This window comes from Zootoca vivipara, chromosome 9, assembly GCF_963506605.1.
Source record: "Zootoca vivipara chromosome 9, rZooViv1.1, whole genome shotgun sequence".
Taxonomy (NCBI): Eukaryota; Metazoa; Chordata; class Lepidosauria; order Squamata; family Lacertidae; genus Zootoca; species Zootoca vivipara.
Window position 1 is genome coordinate 37,976,757 of NC_083284.1, and position 19,557 is coordinate 37,996,313.

Consider the following 19,557-nt stretch of genomic DNA (forward strand, 5'->3'; position numbering starts at 1 on the left):
ACAGATAGGATCTGAAGCCAAGGTTTGTTTTTTTGCTTACCAACTATGATTTGTTTTAGCAGAACAAACCCCGCCCCCCAGTTCAGATGTAACACTAAGCCAACATTTGCAGTTTGTTACTCCCCCTCGCTAGTGAGGAGCCCATAGTGGCAGCAGCTGAGCATTCATGGTAAACCATTGGCCATGACTTACCATGAAATGTGAATGCAGCTAGTGAATTCATGGTTAAACTGAGATCTCGCCAGTTCACAACTCATGCAGTTAACTGCCATGGTACTGCTGCTCTTTGTAAAGGTGTGTGTGGTTTTTCACAAGGTTTCAGTCAAAATTAGAAAATATTTGAAAAACTTGAAAGCGAGCCATCTTCATGCTGTGCTACTTTTCAGTGATAATAATATAAAGCATCATGTGTAATAGAACTGGAGCTTTTTGCTTCATCTGCTTCTTACAAGGTAATGACCGTTCAGAATATATGTTCTAAATAAATTATTATTGCAGGCTTTTTAAAAAAACAAAAAACAAAAAAACAAAACCTAAGGTTTTATTCCCAGATGTAGCAGCTTTGTTGTGATGGAAGATATATAGTTAACTTAACTGTTGTGTCTGCATATATCAGGCATCCCCAAACTTCGGCCCTCCAGATGTTTTGGACTACAGTTCCCATCTTTCCCGACCACTGGTCCTGTTAGCTAGGGATCATGGGAGTTGTAGGGCAAACCATCCGGAGGGCCGCAGTTTGGGGATGCCTGGCATATATTCTGATTATGGTTGCCAGATTGCAACCTGGAGATTTGCTCTTGAAATCCACTGGGAGGGGATTCAGACAGCGCTTCTCTCCTGTCCATTTTCTCTTCATCCTGTGATCTGCTCTGCTACCTTGCTTTCTGAAGCCTGAAGTTACACTAGGCAAACAAGACTCTTGTATCCAATTTCAATGGATATGATGTTGGTGTGGGTGTGAAGAGGTGGAAACTGAGAGGCTGAAAATAGGTAGCCCAGGTAGAAACTGAATAAGCCTGTCATATTTGAGAAGAGTCAAATATGGTTTTCAAAAGAACAAAATGGCAGATATTGAATGGGACAGTAGCTGGATAGCAGTCTCTGTTCCTTGGGATCATGCATCAGAAAATTTAATATTTATTTTGGGCTTAGTTAAAGTAACATTTCATGTGGCTTTACATCCAACACAATTCTGATTATTTCTTAAGTATCCAGTCATTCCAAAGTGGTGGGTGTTCGGTTTCCTGCATAGGAATAGGAAAATGAACCGGTTTGAGCTCAAAAGAGTTTGTCATTCTGCTTTGCATAGCTCTTGCCAGTGCAACACCAATTTACATTTGAAGATGGGATAGAAGCACTAAATAGGATTTCTACATACCTAATGGGATATTAAGTTGACAAGCCTAACCAGGCAGCTCTTTGGGCAACAGCAGGATAATTTTTAAGTGTTGATCCTCCATTTTTTAGATTATGTGGATCAGACCTTCTTACTTAAACATTTCTCTTTAACTGCAGAAGCAATCATTGACTTGAATTCAGTCAGAAGAGCCAGGTATAACTAAAACGTATTAAGTCACTTTGAGATCTGTATTAAATATTTCAGATACCTAGTCTTAACTAGGGGCCCAATGAATCAATGTGATATTCATTTGTTTCGCTGTACTTTTTGACATGCACTGTATATCTCATCACCTTCCCTACATGAGGCTACATTGCCCTTTGAAATACTATAAGGGCATGATTAGTTAGACAGATTAATTCCTCTTATTTGGAATTTCAAATAACTTATCCAGACCAATTTTCAGGAACCATTGATCTAGTATATAGTGTGATGTGGGTTAACATCTGTAGGACACAGCTATCACTTGCCCTTAAACATCCAACATAGAACAACTTCTTAAGAATTCCATACTGATTTGTGTTATGTTTTAACGTAGTGAATAGTGGCAGTGGTAAAAGACACTGTTTATGCAGCTCGGTCTTATCTGTATCCACATTCATTATATATTTTATACATTTGGTGTACATTTTTCTTTCCTCTTTTTTAGAATTCAGTAAGTTTCTCTGACAAACGTCTAGTATGCATTTTGTGAAGATAGAGGGCAGTAGTAAGCTGTCATTCTTTGTATTTCTGTAGCAAATGTATATCTGTTTCATTGGTGAGAAACTGGGGGGGGGGGGAGTTCCCGGTGGAGAAAAAAATGTGATTTATCCAGCAGATAGGTGATCTTTTCTGCAATGAATCATAAAAACCTTAAAGAATAGTTTTGTAGGAGTACTGTGGATGACAGTCATATAAACATTTTGATCTTCAAAATGTGCCTGTAGTATATTTAACTTCATTGTCACAAACTAATGCTCTTTTAAAAAATTGAATATACTACAGGTTTGCTGTGGTATCAGTGGAATGTTGTTTTGACCCTCTACATAAATATTAGAATATTCATATGTAAGTTTTTTGCCTCAGATACAATAAAAGACCTCAAGCATATCTGTTAGTGATGAGAATTTACAGTGGAATCCACCAAATAAATGGTAAGGATTGTCACATTTTCACCAGCCCTGCACCTTTGCTTTAACAGCAGTCTGAAACAGAGAAATTTATTAGGTGGAGGTTTTCATCATATGTAAAGACTGGTTTAAAAAAGAAGAAAGTGATAACGCCTACAAGTTGTAAGTGTGGTCTTGAAGCTGGAAAGAATGGTGCCACTGACCCTACTCTGTATTATACGACCCTCAAGGAGACTTGTACAGAGTTGCATCAATGGCCGTGAATTTGGTTTCTGAATGTTAGAAATTCCGTTTCCAAAGAATGCTACTAGTAGCTGAATCAACAAAAATGTGTCATCTTTTATACTAAGTTTTCTACTAAGATTTCTGGCTGAGATAAAGTCAGCAATAAGTTCTTACAGCATCCCCATTTTTTTTGAAAATAAGTTACCTTGTGATTAAGGTTCTTTTATTGCTGGAATAGATATGGTAGATTCTCCCAATGCCTTTTCCTTTAGGTATGTGGGGGAGGTGGCAAGGGGGTGTTGTGCTTGTGGGGATTAATCCCCCAATACTGTTTCTCAATGGAAATCACCCCCAGCTGCTACAAGATATGTACACATAGAGTACCTGCCTTCTATACCACCAGCCATCAATCTTAAGGGACCATTTCTGTTGGGCTATAGTATTGTAAGAAAGGGTTAAAAATCCCCCCCAAAAAATTAACATAGCCCTTCATGCAATTTTGGTGGATTTTTCAGCTGCTCTAGTCAAAGAAAAATATGTTGGGAAAGTCCTTCATATGTTCCTGTGTTTGGCTTTAATATTCAGCATATTGGGGAAGATATTTAATAGCTGCCATCAGATACTCTTAGAAAATGTATTGGGTTTTCAGACAGTACCAAATTATTGTGCCAGGTAATCATGTATATTTTTTTCAAAAAATAAATAAATCATTCTTTATTATGCCTTACCTATTGTAATTAATGGTTGAGGGGAAGCCATCTAATCAATTATATAGTTACCTATTTAGAGTTTTCAGTATAACTGTTGTGATATGGTTCTATAGTAGTGCATGTTCATATGGTTCTTGAGGCTTGGCCTGGATCCTTATTGTGGCATCCACTGAAGTCACCAGTTTCTTGAGTCAGCATACTTTGTTCTTAATGTCTGTAATGTTAGCAACTCAGAAAATCAATACACAATCAGAGCTGCAACTTTTGAGACGTGCACAAACAATAAGCTGAATTGGTTGTCAAGAATGTTTTCAACTCTTTGAGATTCTTACTGTGCAGTTTTGTAGCATTAAACCTAGTGGTGTAGCAGGCCTGTATCAGCATCTAACTTTCCCTTATGCATTAAAAAAGTTTTGGGTTGCAAATGACATGAAAAAATGAAATATCTTCCTTTATCTCATGGTTTCCTTCCTTTATTTTATTAAATTTTAAACTGCCCTTGAGATATGAGTTGAAGAATTACACTTTCCTAACTGTTTACATCAGGTGTGCAGAACCTATGGGCGACATGATATTGCTGAACTACAACTCCCATCATTCCTGGCCATTGGCTTTGCTGGGCTGGCGGGAGTTGTAGTTAAGCAACACCTGGACAGTCAAAGATTCCCCACCCCTGATTTACACTATGTAATGCCATCAAAATTGTGATTAAATCTCAAGTTCTGCTTTGTGGTTTCGTTATCAGTTGGATTTATGACAGGAGCTGTATGCACGCTACTGAGGGCTCATGAGCCAGTCATGGGCTTGGCGATCTTATAAAAGCCAGCCTGTTTTATTAAACTAATAGTACTAAGAGGAATGAAAGTGAGCATTCTGCAATGTAACCAAAATTCTGTCCAGGTTTCTGGGGTATGACATCTTGTAGACTTTACTTTGGAAGTCATAGCTATGTGGATTTGGTGCATTTGACAAAGGTATATTGATGAGCATATGTGTAGCACGTGACAAGCAATTTCAAAAGTTCATCTATAAAATGCAGCCTTAGGAATGGAGATGGTAGGGCTTGTATCCATCACCATTGCATGATACTGTCCTGCACTGTGATGGGGGTGCTTAGATCTTTGCATAAGTGACATTGATTAACAAAATCAAGAGTCTGACAGTGATCAAGAATATGTACAAAAGCATCTTGAAAGTACCAATAGCCTAGATTTCCAGTTTCTGTCTCTGGACTTCAGAGAAGGCTATTAACATTTGCTGCATAGAAATGGTAATTGTTCCATTACTCAGCCCTACTTGGTTCTTTGGGCACTTCATACTGGATATACTAGAATGTGATGATGTAAATCAGGCATGTCAAACCTGCGGCCCTCCAGATGTTTAGGCCTACAACTCCCATGATCCCTAGCTAGCAGGACCAGTGGTTGGGGAAGATGGGAATTGTAGTCCAAAACATCTGGAGGGCCGCAGGTTTGACATGCCTGATGTAAATTATACAAGTACTTGTACAAAGTATCGTGTGTGTGTGTGTGTGTGTGTGTGTGAGAGAGAGAGAGATTTTTCTACTGATTGAAAAGTGGTTATTGTGGTTTTGGTACACCCAATCATATCGGTGATAAAACAATGTTTAATGGGGAAAAATGTAGTTTGTTCCTACTCTTGTCTTCAGAATGTATATACATAGTTAAAAGTACTTCCAGTCAGATCCTTCTGGGCTTTGTGTTGCATAATAATTTTCACGAAGGCATCAGTATTTGTAGATGAATATTTACACATGCCTCAGGCTTTTTATTCATTTTTGGGTGGTCTGTTTGCCACTAGTTTTGTTAGTACTGAAGTGACAGGAAGACAAATCCCACAGAAATTACTATTTTCTGTTAAAGTAGGCACTTTGTAGTTAAGAGATGCCTGTTTCCTTGCTACTGGTATCCTTCTCTTTCCTTCTTCTCGACTCTTTCCCCATTTTCCTTTTGTCACCTGGTTTTGTGGGTGAGAATTCCAGCTCAGCTGGTGGCAGATTTGGAATGGGTGTTGAGAGAGAGCTGGTATGTTATATCTTTAGCCATGCTATAGGAAACAATGGCTGTGGTGTTAGCAGTTGGTGAACAGTGAGCCAAATCTGACACAAAGTCTGCCAGTTGTTGACCACTGCCTTCTTCTTAGGAGCTTTCTCTAAATTGGTCATTTTGCTGTGTGCTGTAACTGAGGACAAATTACCCGTACATTACAGCCTAGACCATCCAGAGAGAAAGGCATTGAACATATGAAAATGTGTTCAATGATGCATGTGTATGAGTGATGTTCCTGTTTAGAGACTCCAAAGCTGCCACACTCCTTCAACTTACCATATCCATGAAATGAAATCTCAGTGTCTTTTCAGGACTTTTAAATTAAGGTGTGCATTCCTCTTACTCCAGATGAAAAAATTAATTCTCAATAGTTGTGTAAATAAATATAATAAGTCTAAAACGTGTTTCCCACTTACTTTCTCTTTCCTAGGTGTCTTGCATTCTTTTTATAGAAGTTATGATAATGCATGCAGTTTTGAGATTGATTGTTCAGGAGACATTTTAAAGCTTACCTTTCTAATGCCTTTGGGTTATGCTTTTGTATCCCCACCAGGTATAAATGACCAAGGACTGTACAGAGTTGTGGGGGTGAGTTCAAGGGTCCAGAGACTTCTGAATTTGTTGATGGGTATGCCTCTTATTTTTATATCCACTTTTTCTATCCTCTTCTACCATGCCATACTTAGCCCATTTGTACAGGATAAAAACTTATGTAAGGATTAAAGTGAATAGTATTTCGGTTTCTAGAATCTTGGTCCCTAACATGTTCAGGATATTGTTTTGGAGAAATCATAGATGGCACATAAACTAATTCTTAAAGTAGATCAGAGGAGCTTGGAGCTTCATATCCACAGGAAAGGTGATATAAGGAGTGATAGAAGACTGATTGTAGTTGATACCGTAGTAAATGAATGAATTATTTCAATTTAAATTTCCTAGCTGAATATTGTCGCACATCTATTAATTGCACACCTTATATGTTAATATCCTTTCTTATTTTGATTGGTAGTGATCCTGTAAGAAGTTTTCTCCTAGTACCATTTATTATGAAGTTTTAACTTTCTCTTTATCCCAACCCACAATTCTGGCTGCACCTCATCACCTTCCCCAAGGTACGGGTATTTAGATGAAATTCTTCACCTGCCTATCATCTAACCCCACCACAGCAGTCAAAACTGCATTATTTCCAGACTTCTTGTCCAGAGTGCTTGACAATACATGCAGTCAGATGAGGCCACTGGGATTATTTCAGTTTTCTGAGTCTCCCAGACCTGTCACCTCACAGCAGCATGGGTCTGATTCTCAAGGATTCATTGATATTCAGAGAAGCTAGTTTGCAACAGGCTCCTCTCCAGAACCATGCATGCTCCATCTGTGCTGATAACACAGTGTTCTTTGGCAGAGAAAACTAGAGGAAACCAGCAAGTGAATTCATTTCATTACCCCAGACATTATGTGAATGGCAAAGCACTTTTATATTATATGCTGCTGTCAAATCCTTGCCACCTGTATGGCTCTGTTTTAACAGGCTGTCTATTAGGAGTTACGATAGCATGTCAGGCTTGAGATCTTGTATCCCATGTCATGTCAGTTTGTCATAATGATGTTGCTAAATATTAATTTACTTGATATCTTTAATCACTGTTAGCAATTTTGTGGTGTTCAAAGACGGCATATAAACCTCCCTGAATCTTGAAGCATCGGGAAGTATTGGGAACTGAAAAAGAAGATTATCAAAAGCCAGTGAAACAAAATAGATGTGGGTGGTTGTTCTGGAATTCAGAGTTTTCATAAGGAAGTTGTTTGGCTATTAAGAATACACTTGGGATATTTAAAATAGCAAAGAAACAGCTGAAGGCAGGTCCATGTTCATTTAGAATGAATAAAATAAAGTGAATTGTTGCATTCACATGAAATGGTAACTACCTTAAAGGGAGGTTTGCTGATCTAGGTCTGTGATAGTATGAAAATAATTTTAGCTACCGGTAATTAAATACTTTGAGAGTTTAGATAGTCGCATATTCTTATGCAGTTGTGCTTTCTTTAGCTCTGCACTGCTGCATAAGCTGTTGGGAGGCAAAGGTGTTTTTCAGCCAAGCGTGTACTGTCATATAGTTCCACTTAATATAATGTGATTAGAATGGAGCTTTCAACTTTGGGGAATCTTCAGACATATAATCCCTCACCTGTGGTCTAAAGTGATACAGTTCATTCACTCAAATATCACATTCTGTTTTAGGAGTAGGCCAGGAGCTGCCAGTTTCTTTGAACCAGCTGTCACATTTTGAGTTTTGAAAAAGTGCTGTACGCACCAGTCACAAAACTGGTCTTGACTGTGGATATCACAGAGTATAGACTCACTACCCCAACAACACACAATGGTGCTGTTGCTGTCTATTTATATAACACCTGTCTTTCATCATTAACCTAAGGTAGTTTACATGTAGTTCCAAGCTGGTCATACATTCAAGCACGACCAGGTTAGCTTCAGCAAAGTAGTGGCTTCATGTTCCTTCAGATCATATCCTGAGCTTATAGATCTCTTAATGGATGAATTCATTGTCAACAGTAGGAAGTCTGGACCCGACCTACAGTATGGTAACAGAACAAACAAAAATCTGATCCAGTTTGTTTTGTTCAAATACATTTTTTTTCTTGTCTGCAGAACATTACTGCGCATTGAGTAAAGATCTCTGTACTAATCCCTAAATAACAATCAACACATCATCTTCATATGTAACTTTATAATATATCAACTAGTAAAATGCCCACCAAATTTGTTGCGTATGTGTACAGTATTGGGAAATGGAGGGCTCTAACTAACACCCAATTCTTTCCCCATTTGTCCCCCTTGTATCTCACTTCCTGGGTTCAAGTTCTGGATCATTTTGGTTCAGAGCACCAGTTTTGGCTTAGTTCTTGGTGAGAAGAGTTAGATACAAAGCCCCATCAGCTTTCTGTCTTTAGAGAGCTTATCCAGATAGCTACAGAGGAGAAGCTTCCCTTCTCAGCCTTCACCCCCTCCCTTTCCTCAGGCTCTACTCAGACATTTCAAGATTTGGAAGGAGGATAGCATGCTGAAAGACAAGAACAAAATTAGGCATGCCTTTTGGATAGTACTTCATGCTTGCAAGTTGGTTGAAAATGTTACTTGACTTGTATTATTTAAATTAAGTTTAAATAATTGACATAATTAGACAGAATATTCAGTTATAAGAATTAATTGGTTGGCGTAGCTTTTAGAAGAGAATTACTTGGTTTCTGTTAGAAAGGACTATACCTTCAATAAGGAAACCTAATTTGATTTGTTGCTGCTCTGGCAAGCCCAGTTATATGTGAAATCTAAAATGTATTAGTGTCAGTTACTACTGCTTTAGTTTTTCTTAAATTTTCTATCACTCACCATAAGAAAAAAACAAATTGACATGTATATATATTTTTAAATCGCAAAGTTCCTCAGTCTTTTTTAAAGAAATCATCAATGCAGTTTCATTTCACTTTCTTTGTCAAGAAGAATCTGTGGTGTTTGATCAGTCAGGCATTTTAGAGCTCAGTTTTACTGAACCACTTCCTACTTACAGGAAATGAAATCGATATGGTGGCCAATGTATTGTGTAACACTGACTGAGTTGTTTGATGGTAAAAGAAGAAATGTGGAAGTATAACTCATTACTTCACTCCCTTTAATTATAGATTCATTCTGCAGCATACTCCCCCGTGTTCTGGTTAGATGCCATAGCTTTAGTGAATATTTTCTAGCAATTTCTTGCACAGAAACTGGCATTACATGTGAATATGTTTTTACTATATTGCTTTTGAGCAGCAAGGTTTATTATTACTATAAAAGAAAATACTCGCCCCCCTCCAGCCTTAAGAAATTGTTTGTGCAGTGACACTTTGGCAAGGCTGGAGGGGGCGAGTATTCAAAGTGTCACTGCACAATTTCTTAAGTTTCTTTTTAATGAGGTAATGAAATAAAATTAGCTTAAATTTCTTATTGCTCAGAAGTCTGTTTTCCATTAGTTGAATATGTGATCTGTATGCTGGGATGGGCACTTCTTTATTCAAACATTTGGGTGTTGATTGGAAGTATCAACATCTGAAACAGCACTTTCAAACAAAAGCTGTTTTTATTTGATCACTGGACAATGATGACCTTTTGCTCCCCTTTTTGATAGCACCTTGCATATTTCCTCTTGTTGAACACTTGCAAGAAATTCAGCTTAGCTTCCCACTGCTTGCCTAGATGTCCCTCCCCGCCCCATTTCCTTTAACAACAAACAATTCCACTTCATGGGAGCAACATGGAATAACATAATTTGGTCTATTTTATTATGGTGGTTTTTGTGGTGCCCAACCTATCAACAAGATATGCATTAAGTTGGGAGAGGAGGTTGGTTGTTTGCATTGGAAGTGTTGCTATGACTGAAAGACTAATATAGGATCAATGAATGTTTCAACCCATGTACAAATCTAATCTCTCTCTCTCCCCCCCCCTCCACACACACTTTTTGTGGGTTATTTTCTAGATGCAAAGACAAGTAATGAAGTTGACTTGGAAAATTCCATGGAATGGGAAGTTAAGACAATAACAAGTGCAATGAAACTATACTTAAGGTAACATTAAGCTCTAAAGTTACTGTAATTGAACATAGTTATGGCATACTGAAGATTTAAATCAGGCTTAGGCAAACTTGGTCCTCCAGATGTTTTGAGACTACAATTCCCGGTTCCGGTTTCCGCCTGCAGGAATGGCGGACCTGTTTTCCATCTCTCTGACCTTCGTGAGGAATTTGGCGGTTGCTAGGGGAGTAAATGGCAACCCCCTACCCTCTCCGGGGGTTACGGAGAGGGGCCGCTGGCCCGCGATGCCCCCAGACCCACTCCGACTGTTTTTGGAGTGGGGGGAGCTTGGGCTGAGCACTTACGAGGGCCAGGACTCCCGGACGCTAATCTGCATGGCGGGGATTTCCATGGTTAAAGAAGATAATTAGGCTTAAATCTATGGACATACTTCAGAAGGAGGGGAAGAAGCGCTGTTTACTGCTGAGAAATTTATGCTGCTGAGGGAGAGGAGTCAAAGATTGTACAGCATCTGGAAGAAGGATTGATGGGGACGGAGCGATAAGGGAAGTGAGTTTTTATTTTTTCTTCTTCATATTGTTGCCTCGTACCTTCCCGGACGCGATGTCCTGGCTTGTTTGGAGTGAAAGAGAAGCAAAAGACTGTGTGAGTTGAACTTTATAACTGTTGTTACTGAGCATATTTTTTAAAGATGTGGAGTTGCCGATGAGAAAAGCCCCCCCCTAGTCGGACGGAAGGAGTTCTGGACGCGTTCGGAGGATTTATGAGCTGTGACGCACTTTAAATTGGAGCAGCGACCTGAAGCTAAGTTCAGCTATAGGGCAAGGAGATCCATTAATTTACCAAGAGTTTATGGTTTGATGTTTGGGTCTCCTGCCTGGAAAAGCTGTAAATTCTATAATGATCGTAAATCTTCATGGCTATGAGAGGAAACGAAAGTGATTTGAGTTTTTTAAGATGGCGCTGCTTCGTGCTGCTTCGACGCAACAGGGAGCTCCATTAAGAAGATTTATGGGGAGGCTGGACTGATTAACTCACACAGGAGAAAGAACATCTGTGAAACTTTGTTTGATATTTATCTCAGCAGCTGGGAAACAATCGGATGAAAGTGGAAAACATCTATGTGACTGTAAGGGGAAGATCTGGATTATTATGAACTTGGAGGACGATTTGAACTTTAGAAAAAAGACGGCAGTGGACAGTTGCGAGGAATTCCCAATTTCTTGAAGCATGGGAACCCAAATAAAAAATTCTTTAGATGATTTGGCATAACATTCGGTTTGATTGATATATATATGTGTATAATTTGAAATATTGAATGTGATATAATTGGTTTTAATTGGAAAATTAATAAAAATATTTTTTTTTAAAAAAAGAGACTACAATTCCCACCATCCATGACCACTAGGGGTGATGGGAGTTGTATTCCCAAAACATCTGGAGGGCCAAGTTTGCCTATGCCTGATTTAAATACTGTACTGTTCCACTGAAAAGTGCAAATTTATTATAGAGGGTTATGACACTGCAGTTTGTGGAAATACTAAAAATAAAACACTCATAGTCTGCACCTATGGACTGTCCTGCAGAACACATGGGCTGTGGGGTAAGGATCCTGATTTATTTACCCTGGTAAGAATATCCAACGCTTTCCCCCACTTTTGTATAGCAGGGGAATGATATCCAAGGGGATATCTGGTGAGATGGGGATTCCTCCTACTGTTATAAAAAGTGCACCAAATGCAGTGGGAGAAAGTATATGTATTTTATTCTTTGTACTTGGAATAGTAATACATATTAATAGGCATTCTTAATAATTCCACACCGTTTGTCTTAACAGAAGCCTTCCAGAGCCCCTGATGACGTATGATTTACATGGAGAGTTCATCGTTCCTGCCAGTAAATATTTGACTTACAAAAACATCTTACTTCTTTTAAAACAGTAACGATGGAGATCAGGGAATAGTAGTTTCAATTAAATTTCTGCTTTGAGTAAATTAACTCAACATTTTTAAAAATGGAAATCATTTGAAAACTGTTTTTTCTTCCCTCCCCTCAATATATTATATACATAAAAATGATCTCCATATTAATAGCCTCATACAGTGAAACATGGACAGTCTTGTTTTTTAGCTTACTTTAAAACTAGTACTAGCCTTACTGTGGAAGTACCTTTTCATGTCTCTGTTAATTCCTCCTCCCCTTAGAGCTTTAGCAAAATAATACACCCCAGAAATGGTAGTGTCACATAAACCTTTACATCTCAATATTACCTGATATTTCTTTGCACTGAGATGCTTGTGAGGTCCATATCCCAAGCTCAGTTGGTTAGAGTGTGGTGCTGAGAGCTCCAGGGTCCTAGGTTCAAATCCCGTATGGACCACTTGCATATTCTTCCATTGCAAGATGTTGGACTAAACGACTCTCGGGGTCCCTTCCAACTCTACAATTCTGTGATTCTTATGTGTTCCTAGAAGTCATGAATGTATAGGTGGAGTTAAACGTTTATCAACTAAAAGGAAGACTCGGAGAAGGCAGCACATCAGTTGCAGAAATATAATTCATTTTAAGGTGAAAAAGACATTGGCAAAATATCAATGAGATACCTAGTTGAGTTGTTCTGTTTCTGGCACCTCTGGGGGGAAATGAGACAAGTGAAATTAAAATATTCTGTAAAGCAATGAAGTAGCTTTTATTTTTTAAAAAGGTGTGCAACAGACAGTTTACCCTTTCATTGGTTAGCCTCATTTATTCATAGTTTATATTAAGTAGGCTGAACACACAAGGCGCAATGCAGAACAGCCTGCAAAAGATTGGCTACCTAGTTCAAATCTGTTTACATAAGAGAGAAGTTCTGCCTCAACCCACCTGTGCTGCCTCTTCATTCTCATTACCACCTGTGGTTACAATGCAGTGACATTAGATTCCACAACTGGCATAATTTCTCTTCTTTTCCAATATGAAGATTATAGCAACTAGACTGTAGCTACTCAGCCCGAGCCTTTCTGACCCATGTCTTCCCTTGCTATTCCATTAGCACCTTCTTTCCTTTGTTAACTGTTTCCTTAACCCATTTCTCTTACCCCTAAGTTGTTTTCCCCTGAATTCCTACTCCCTTCCCCTACAACCCCCCTGCCTCATCTTCCACACTGTTCCTGTGGGTCCTGCAATCCCCTGGAACAGATATGCAGAAAGACACAGTAGCAGGAAGAGGGAATTGAAGAAAATTGCCTCGCCTTCTCTTACGTTAGCAGATGCTTCTGCTTGATTTGATTTCACTATGTCAAGAGAATAAAAAAGGTCATTCTGCTACAGTAATATAATTTCTTACTCTGTAGTTTCTTTCTAGAGAAATGGAAGTGGCTAACCAAAATAATAGCATTGATCTAAACAAAATATTGAGGGTAGAAAATAAACGATAACTAAAATACCATACTTTCTCCCCCCCCCCCAAAAAAAGAGAGAAAGCAAGGAATAAGGAGAAACGGGAAAATACTTAGTTTTCTTTTTTTATCAATAATGTATGTTGTGCCAAATGTATGACTAATAATTACTGCTTCATTCTTTTATGTAGAATGTGGCACCCCCGAGTCCCGTGTTAACGCTATCCATTTCTTGGTTCATAAACTTCCAGACAAGAACAAAGAAATGCTCGATATTTTGGTGAAACACTTAGCAAAGTAAGCATCTTGTCTTCTGATTTAGTTCTCAGATGTTTAAGAAGTAGACTTAAATATGTTCAGAGATGAATTCTGTTCTATACAGGAATATAATTTACAACCCAGATGTGAAGCTTGCCTTGTTCTGTATGTTTTTTAGGAGAAATAAGCTGAAATGCATAAATGAAGTCATCCAGTGTTTGCTTAACAGTGTTAGATGTTTATTGTGGGTTTCATCAAAGGTAAAGAGAGGGTTTTTTTTATATATCTTTGGAGATTCATTGGTAAATTTAAATTGGCTTCACACTGCTTCTTTGTGGTAGTCCAAATGTATTGATGTATCTTCAGATTCATTTGGTTTTAGAGTGGAACTATTAGGTTTTGTCCTATTTCAAAACTTGGAAAGAAAAGTGGGGAAACCATTATACAAGTTCAGCTAGGGAAATCTTCTCCCGCCCACCTTGAAAGTTCTGCTTTATAACTTCATAATTTTGAATGCTCTCTTTTTCTTTTTGTTCTTCAAAAGCGTTTCAAAGCATGCCAAGAAGAATCTCATGACTGTAGCAAATTTAGGAGTAGTTTTTGGACCAACATTAATGCGACCACAGGAAGAAACTGTGGCTGCCCTCATGGACCTGAAATTTCAGAATATTGTAGTGGAGATCCTAATTGAAAACCACGATAAGGTAAATGGGGAGAAGAAGGGAGGATTTTGCTTTTATTCCACAATATGTAATCTACAGTCTTTTTTAAATATTTTTTTAGCAACATGAGGTTTAACGTGTTCCTATGTTCAGACTAATTGCTGTTAGTTTTTTCTTGTCAAAATAATATCATCACACAAAAGGTACCACACAAAACCCAGTAAACTGGTGGAAGGTGAATGGAATGTCTTGCAAAAGGGTGTAATGAGCTTCTTGGACAGGTACCTCACACTGATCTTATTCCATGTTCATGATATTGTATTATTTCTTGTGTTATTTGTGTAAGACAGTAATACTAGCTCTTCAAATAATATGAAAACTTGAAAGAAGTCCAACACCATTAAATGCCACCCCCCCCTTTTCAGTAGGGTCTGTTTATGCCTAAAGCACTTCAGTTCTGTAACCTATCATTTTCTCTAATCTGTTCACCTTCATTTTCTCCCTATCACACCCTCCCTACTACAATCTCCCATTTAACTCACATGTGACTTTATAGACTCTTGTTCTTTTCCGGCTCATTGGTTCTCAGTATCCACTGCTTCAACTTTTCTCCCATGCTGCCCAATTGGACTCAAGTGAATTTAGTGCCTCCTAGTGCTCAAGCACGGGTGGCGCTGTGGTCTAAACCACAGAGCCTAGGGCTTGCTGATTGGAAGGTTGGCAGTTCGAATCCCCGCGACAGGGTGAGCTCCCATTGTTTGGTCCCAGCTCCTGCCCACCTAGCAGTTCAAAAGCACGTCAAGTGCAAGTAGATAAATAGGCACCGCTCCGGCGGGAAGGTAAACGGCATTTCTGTGTGCTGCTCTGGTTTTGCCAGAAGTGGCTTAGTCATGCTGGCCACATGACTCGGAAGCTGTTTGTCCACAAACGCCGGCTCCCTTGGCCTATAGAGTGAGATGAATGTGCAACCCCAGAGTTGTTCGCTACTGGACCTAACGGTCAGAGGTACCTTTACCTTTAGTGCTCAAGGCAGGAACATACTTAGGAACTTTTAAACTGCCCCTTTCCCCAGTATGGGCTTTGGAATACATTGTGTGCCATTGCAATAAAACTCTTGATGCCTTCTCAATATTTCATATGTCAGAAGCTTTGAGGACAAGCACTGAATTTTAGAAATAATCTCTATTATCAAATTGACAAGAAACTTTTCCCTCATGTTAAAGGCAAGGAAACTTGTTGTCCATATAGAAAGATGCCAGGGCATGGTCTGGAAGCCCTTGATGCAATAACCTCATTGAAGCTAAGTCTGGTTCTGATCAATGCCTACATAGGAGAACCTCAGAGAACCCTGTACACTGCTTTGAATTCCATGGACAAAAGGCAGCATATAAATGAAATAGAACTAAATAAAATAGTTGACCGAGGTGCCCAGGTTGATGCATGCTTACATGCTTGAATTGGAGGTGTGTTTATTCAAAATACGCAGCAGTCTATTCTAATCAATGCACAATAGAATAATGAATTGTGCAACGGCAAGTTTTACACCATTACTTAGTCTATTAAACCTTTGTAAGCATTGTTGGAAAACCTTTGAGTGGCAGCTATAGCAAAGAAAGAACTCATAAGCCATCGCTATTGGTCCCTTCATATCCATATTGATGTCCTACCTCGCCGTTTATGTACCATGGCACCAGACCAGAGATGGGGCTCTTTTTTTTTGCTAACTTCTTGCTTTTGCTTTAGGAAATTATTTTTGACTTTATGCTTAAGGTTGCAGTCTTAGTGTTTTTATCTTCATTCCCAAAAATAAAAATCCAGGGAAATGAGAAAGAAAACATGTGTACAGTATTGACTTCTATTGCTCAGTCTTCATACTTTCCTCGGGGTTCTGAGAAATATAAGTTATATTTTACTTTAATATTTTTAATTGCGTTTATATTTCTGCCACCACTTCTGCACTTGCCAGAGACTGTCTGCTTATTCGTCTGAGACTTCTCTCCCACACACACACTCCTGCTGCTTTCCAGACTGGCAAAAAGCTTGCTTTTGGTATGGTGGAGACTTGACTAGGTTCATTATAGGCAAACTGGCAGACAGATGTCTATAGATGCACCACATCAATGCAGACTAGAAATACTTGTATCTAAAAATTAATTTTATTTTCCCAGACAGTAAAATCAGAGAGGTGGCAGTAGAGACAAATGGATTTTTCAGGGGCTGCACTTTAGCTCCATGCAAAAAGAACTCTACTTATTCTTGACATTCTAAGATGAGTCTCTTTTATTGGGAGAGATGCAAGAGACTAGCTAATAAATTCATGATTTATTATGAGTCACGCATGTTTCACATGCATCTTGTCACTAATATTTACAACATCTATATGAGCTCAACAATATTATCTTCATAGTACAGACAGGAACTGTTGGTGAAGGGTTTAAGAAGTTATGGAGTGGGTTAACGGCCCAGTTAAAATAGTAACCAAATATATTTAACTTACCAGACATGTTATTAACCACAGGGCTACACCAGTACTAAAAAGTGACAAAAAGTATTTATGGTGGGCTCTACTGAGTGCAGATTGGTTGAAACTGAGATCATATTAGTTTATTCTGAAGTATTCACCTTAAGATGATTTGTTGGGTCCACAAATTCCATACCTCTTGTGTCAGTTAGGAAAAATTAAGGGGGGGGGTATGCATTTATGTGTCAGGACTGGGCTATGGGCAGCAGATCTGGGGTGAGTGAGAAGCCATAGGGCAAACCAGTTGTCAACACTAAAGATGGGTCGCCAAAGCTCATTAGAATTGAGCGAAGTATATGTTTTAAGAATAGTTTGTGTTCACAACATCATGTAATGCTCATCTGAAGCCTTTTATACTTCCCAGGTGGATCGCTTAGGTAGGCAGAGTCAGTCCAGGCCCTAAAGGTATTTCACAGAGAAGCTGCCACCTGCAGTTCAGTAACTCACCACATGGGGCAGCTGCCAATCCAGCAACTTCTGACACTATCCTAAATTCTTTTGAAATACAATAGCCTTTTACTTAATCTTAGGTATTTTCAGATATTTCCAAATTGTATAGATTATCCACATAACTTTGACTACTGAAGTAAATGAAAACTGAGACTGCAAAAACAAAAACACCTTGACTACACTTTCAACTGCTTTTTGAATATTGAATACTGAATGTTAAAATCAGATCAAGGAAACATGGTCTTGGTTTTCAATCATGCTTAGTATATTAGGCCATCAGAGTCTGCAGAACCTGAGGGTCCATTGGAAAGGGAGAAAGAGATGGCCTCTCTTCCTTTAAATATATGCATGCTTCAGTATATGGTGGTAATTATCTACAAAATGATCATGCACATAAAACACATTAACCAGGTTTTCCACATCCTCTTTATGTTATGTTACTATAATAGTTGCTTCATAAGGAAAGGACTTTACAGCATAAAACATCAGTATTCTTAAATCTTCCTCATGTGATTTCAATATAATAGTTTACAGCAGACATGCTGGGTTGAACCTGAAAGCTTAAAAGTGTGGTTAAGTAGTTTTAGAACACTTTATCTGTTAAACCATTTTTTGTAATACAAAAGCCCATTTGCTTTTATAAGAATACTGACATATTCTCAAAATAACTACTGCAGGAAAGAAGGAATGATTCCCCCCTTCCCCACATTTAAGGAAATTAGAGACAGGAGAGTCTCTCTCTCAATAGATCTGAAGACGGGTTCCTATTTATTTAAATTAAAATGTATACATAACTTTACCACCAGAAATGGCCCTGGAAGCAGGTTGCAACAATAAGTAGCATTTACAAAACAGCAGTTTATTGATTTATAAATAAATAATTTACATTCCCCTCTTAGAAAGACTGTCAATATTAATAAAAATCAGAAGTAATATATCAAAGTCAATATGGACATAAGTTCACATTTCTGAATGCTTATGCAAAAAGCCATGTTTTAAGCTCGGGATGCCATCATGGAGAAGTCCTGCTCACCACCAGATGCGCTGCTCCCAATGGTGGGTTGCAAAGAAGTTCCCCTGGCTGATCTTAACTCTCAGGCAGGATTACACAGGGAGAGATACTTCTTAAAGTACTTGCGTCCCAAGGCGTTCAGGGCTTTGCAAGTCACCTGCAGCATCTTTAATTCAGACTAAAAACACAGTGACAGCCAGTGTAGATTGTTAAGGAGAATTAGAATATGGTTTGGGCTTGTGACTCCACTCAAAAGCCAAGCTGCTGCATTTTGCACTAGCTGCAATTTTTGAGTCACCTTCAAGGGCATCCTGCATAACCTACATTACAGTAGTCTAACCAGAACATGAATTACTTTGGCCATGACTATCCCTGTCCAGGAACGTCTGTATCTGGGAAAATGTACACCATACCACTGCTGACACTTGGGTTTCCAAGGACAAAGTAGAGCCCACGAGTATCCGCAGACTTACAGACCTGTAATTTCAAGGGGAATTTAACAGTTTATAGTATCTTGGTCTTGTAACAGGATTTAGCTTCCATTTATTAGCCCTCATTCAGCCAATACAGTGGTCAGACACCAATCCAGAATCTGCATTGCCTCATCTAATTCAGATGGCAAGAAAATAGGTGTTGATGGCTCCCAACTCCTGATGACTTCGCCCAGCAACTTCATATAAATGTTGGGGACAGAATGCATATCTGCAGGACCACTGCAACACCATGTCTCCCAAGAGATCTAGCAGAATCAAAAGGGTTTTGCTCATCCTATAGAGAAAATCATCTGTCAGAGTGACTAAGACTATTTTAGGACCCAAAGTCAGACTGGAATGGATCAAGATAATGGGTCTCTTCTAAGTGTCTGATACCTAAACTGACCAGCCACCACTCTCTCAGGTACCTCATTCCAAAAAGGGAGATTCATGACCAGCCAGAAGTTATCAATACCATTGAATACAAAGAAGGCTTTTAAGGATTGACTGCCACTGTCTTTATCACCTAGCCAGATCTCCATATTATATGCTAGGACAGCTTCATTCCAGATCTTTATTGTGAATGATAGATGTTTGTTTTGAACTGACATGACATTTCGAACAAGCAGAAGACAAATAAGCAGGAAGCTTCGTAAACAAAGAGCTAGGTGCAGAGGTGGAACAAGAGAAAGGTTACAGATA

At 38.8% G+C, this 19,557-nt stretch overlaps 1 protein-coding gene across 6 annotated transcripts in view; it reads left to right on the plus strand.

The window, feature by feature from the left end:
* ARHGAP10 (Rho GTPase activating protein 10) overlaps nt 1-19,557 on the plus strand; it is a 125,432-nt gene that overhangs the window by 52,272 nt on the left and 53,603 nt on the right. For all 6 annotated transcript variants that reach the window (XR_009558139.1, XR_009558140.1, XM_060278644.1 and 3 more), the window contains 5 exons: nt 6,069-6,143; nt 10,045-10,132; nt 11,937-11,995; nt 13,671-13,776; nt 14,282-14,441. Coding sequence is in view for 4 of the 6 variants with exons in the window: in XM_060278644.1 (XP_060134627.1) it covers nt 6,069-6,143; nt 10,045-10,132; nt 11,937-11,995; nt 13,671-13,776; nt 14,282-14,441 (488 nt within the window). In the remaining 2 variants the exon portion in view is untranslated. The remainder of the gene's footprint in view (nt 1-6,068; nt 6,144-10,044; nt 10,133-11,936; nt 11,996-13,670; nt 13,777-14,281; nt 14,442-19,557) is intronic.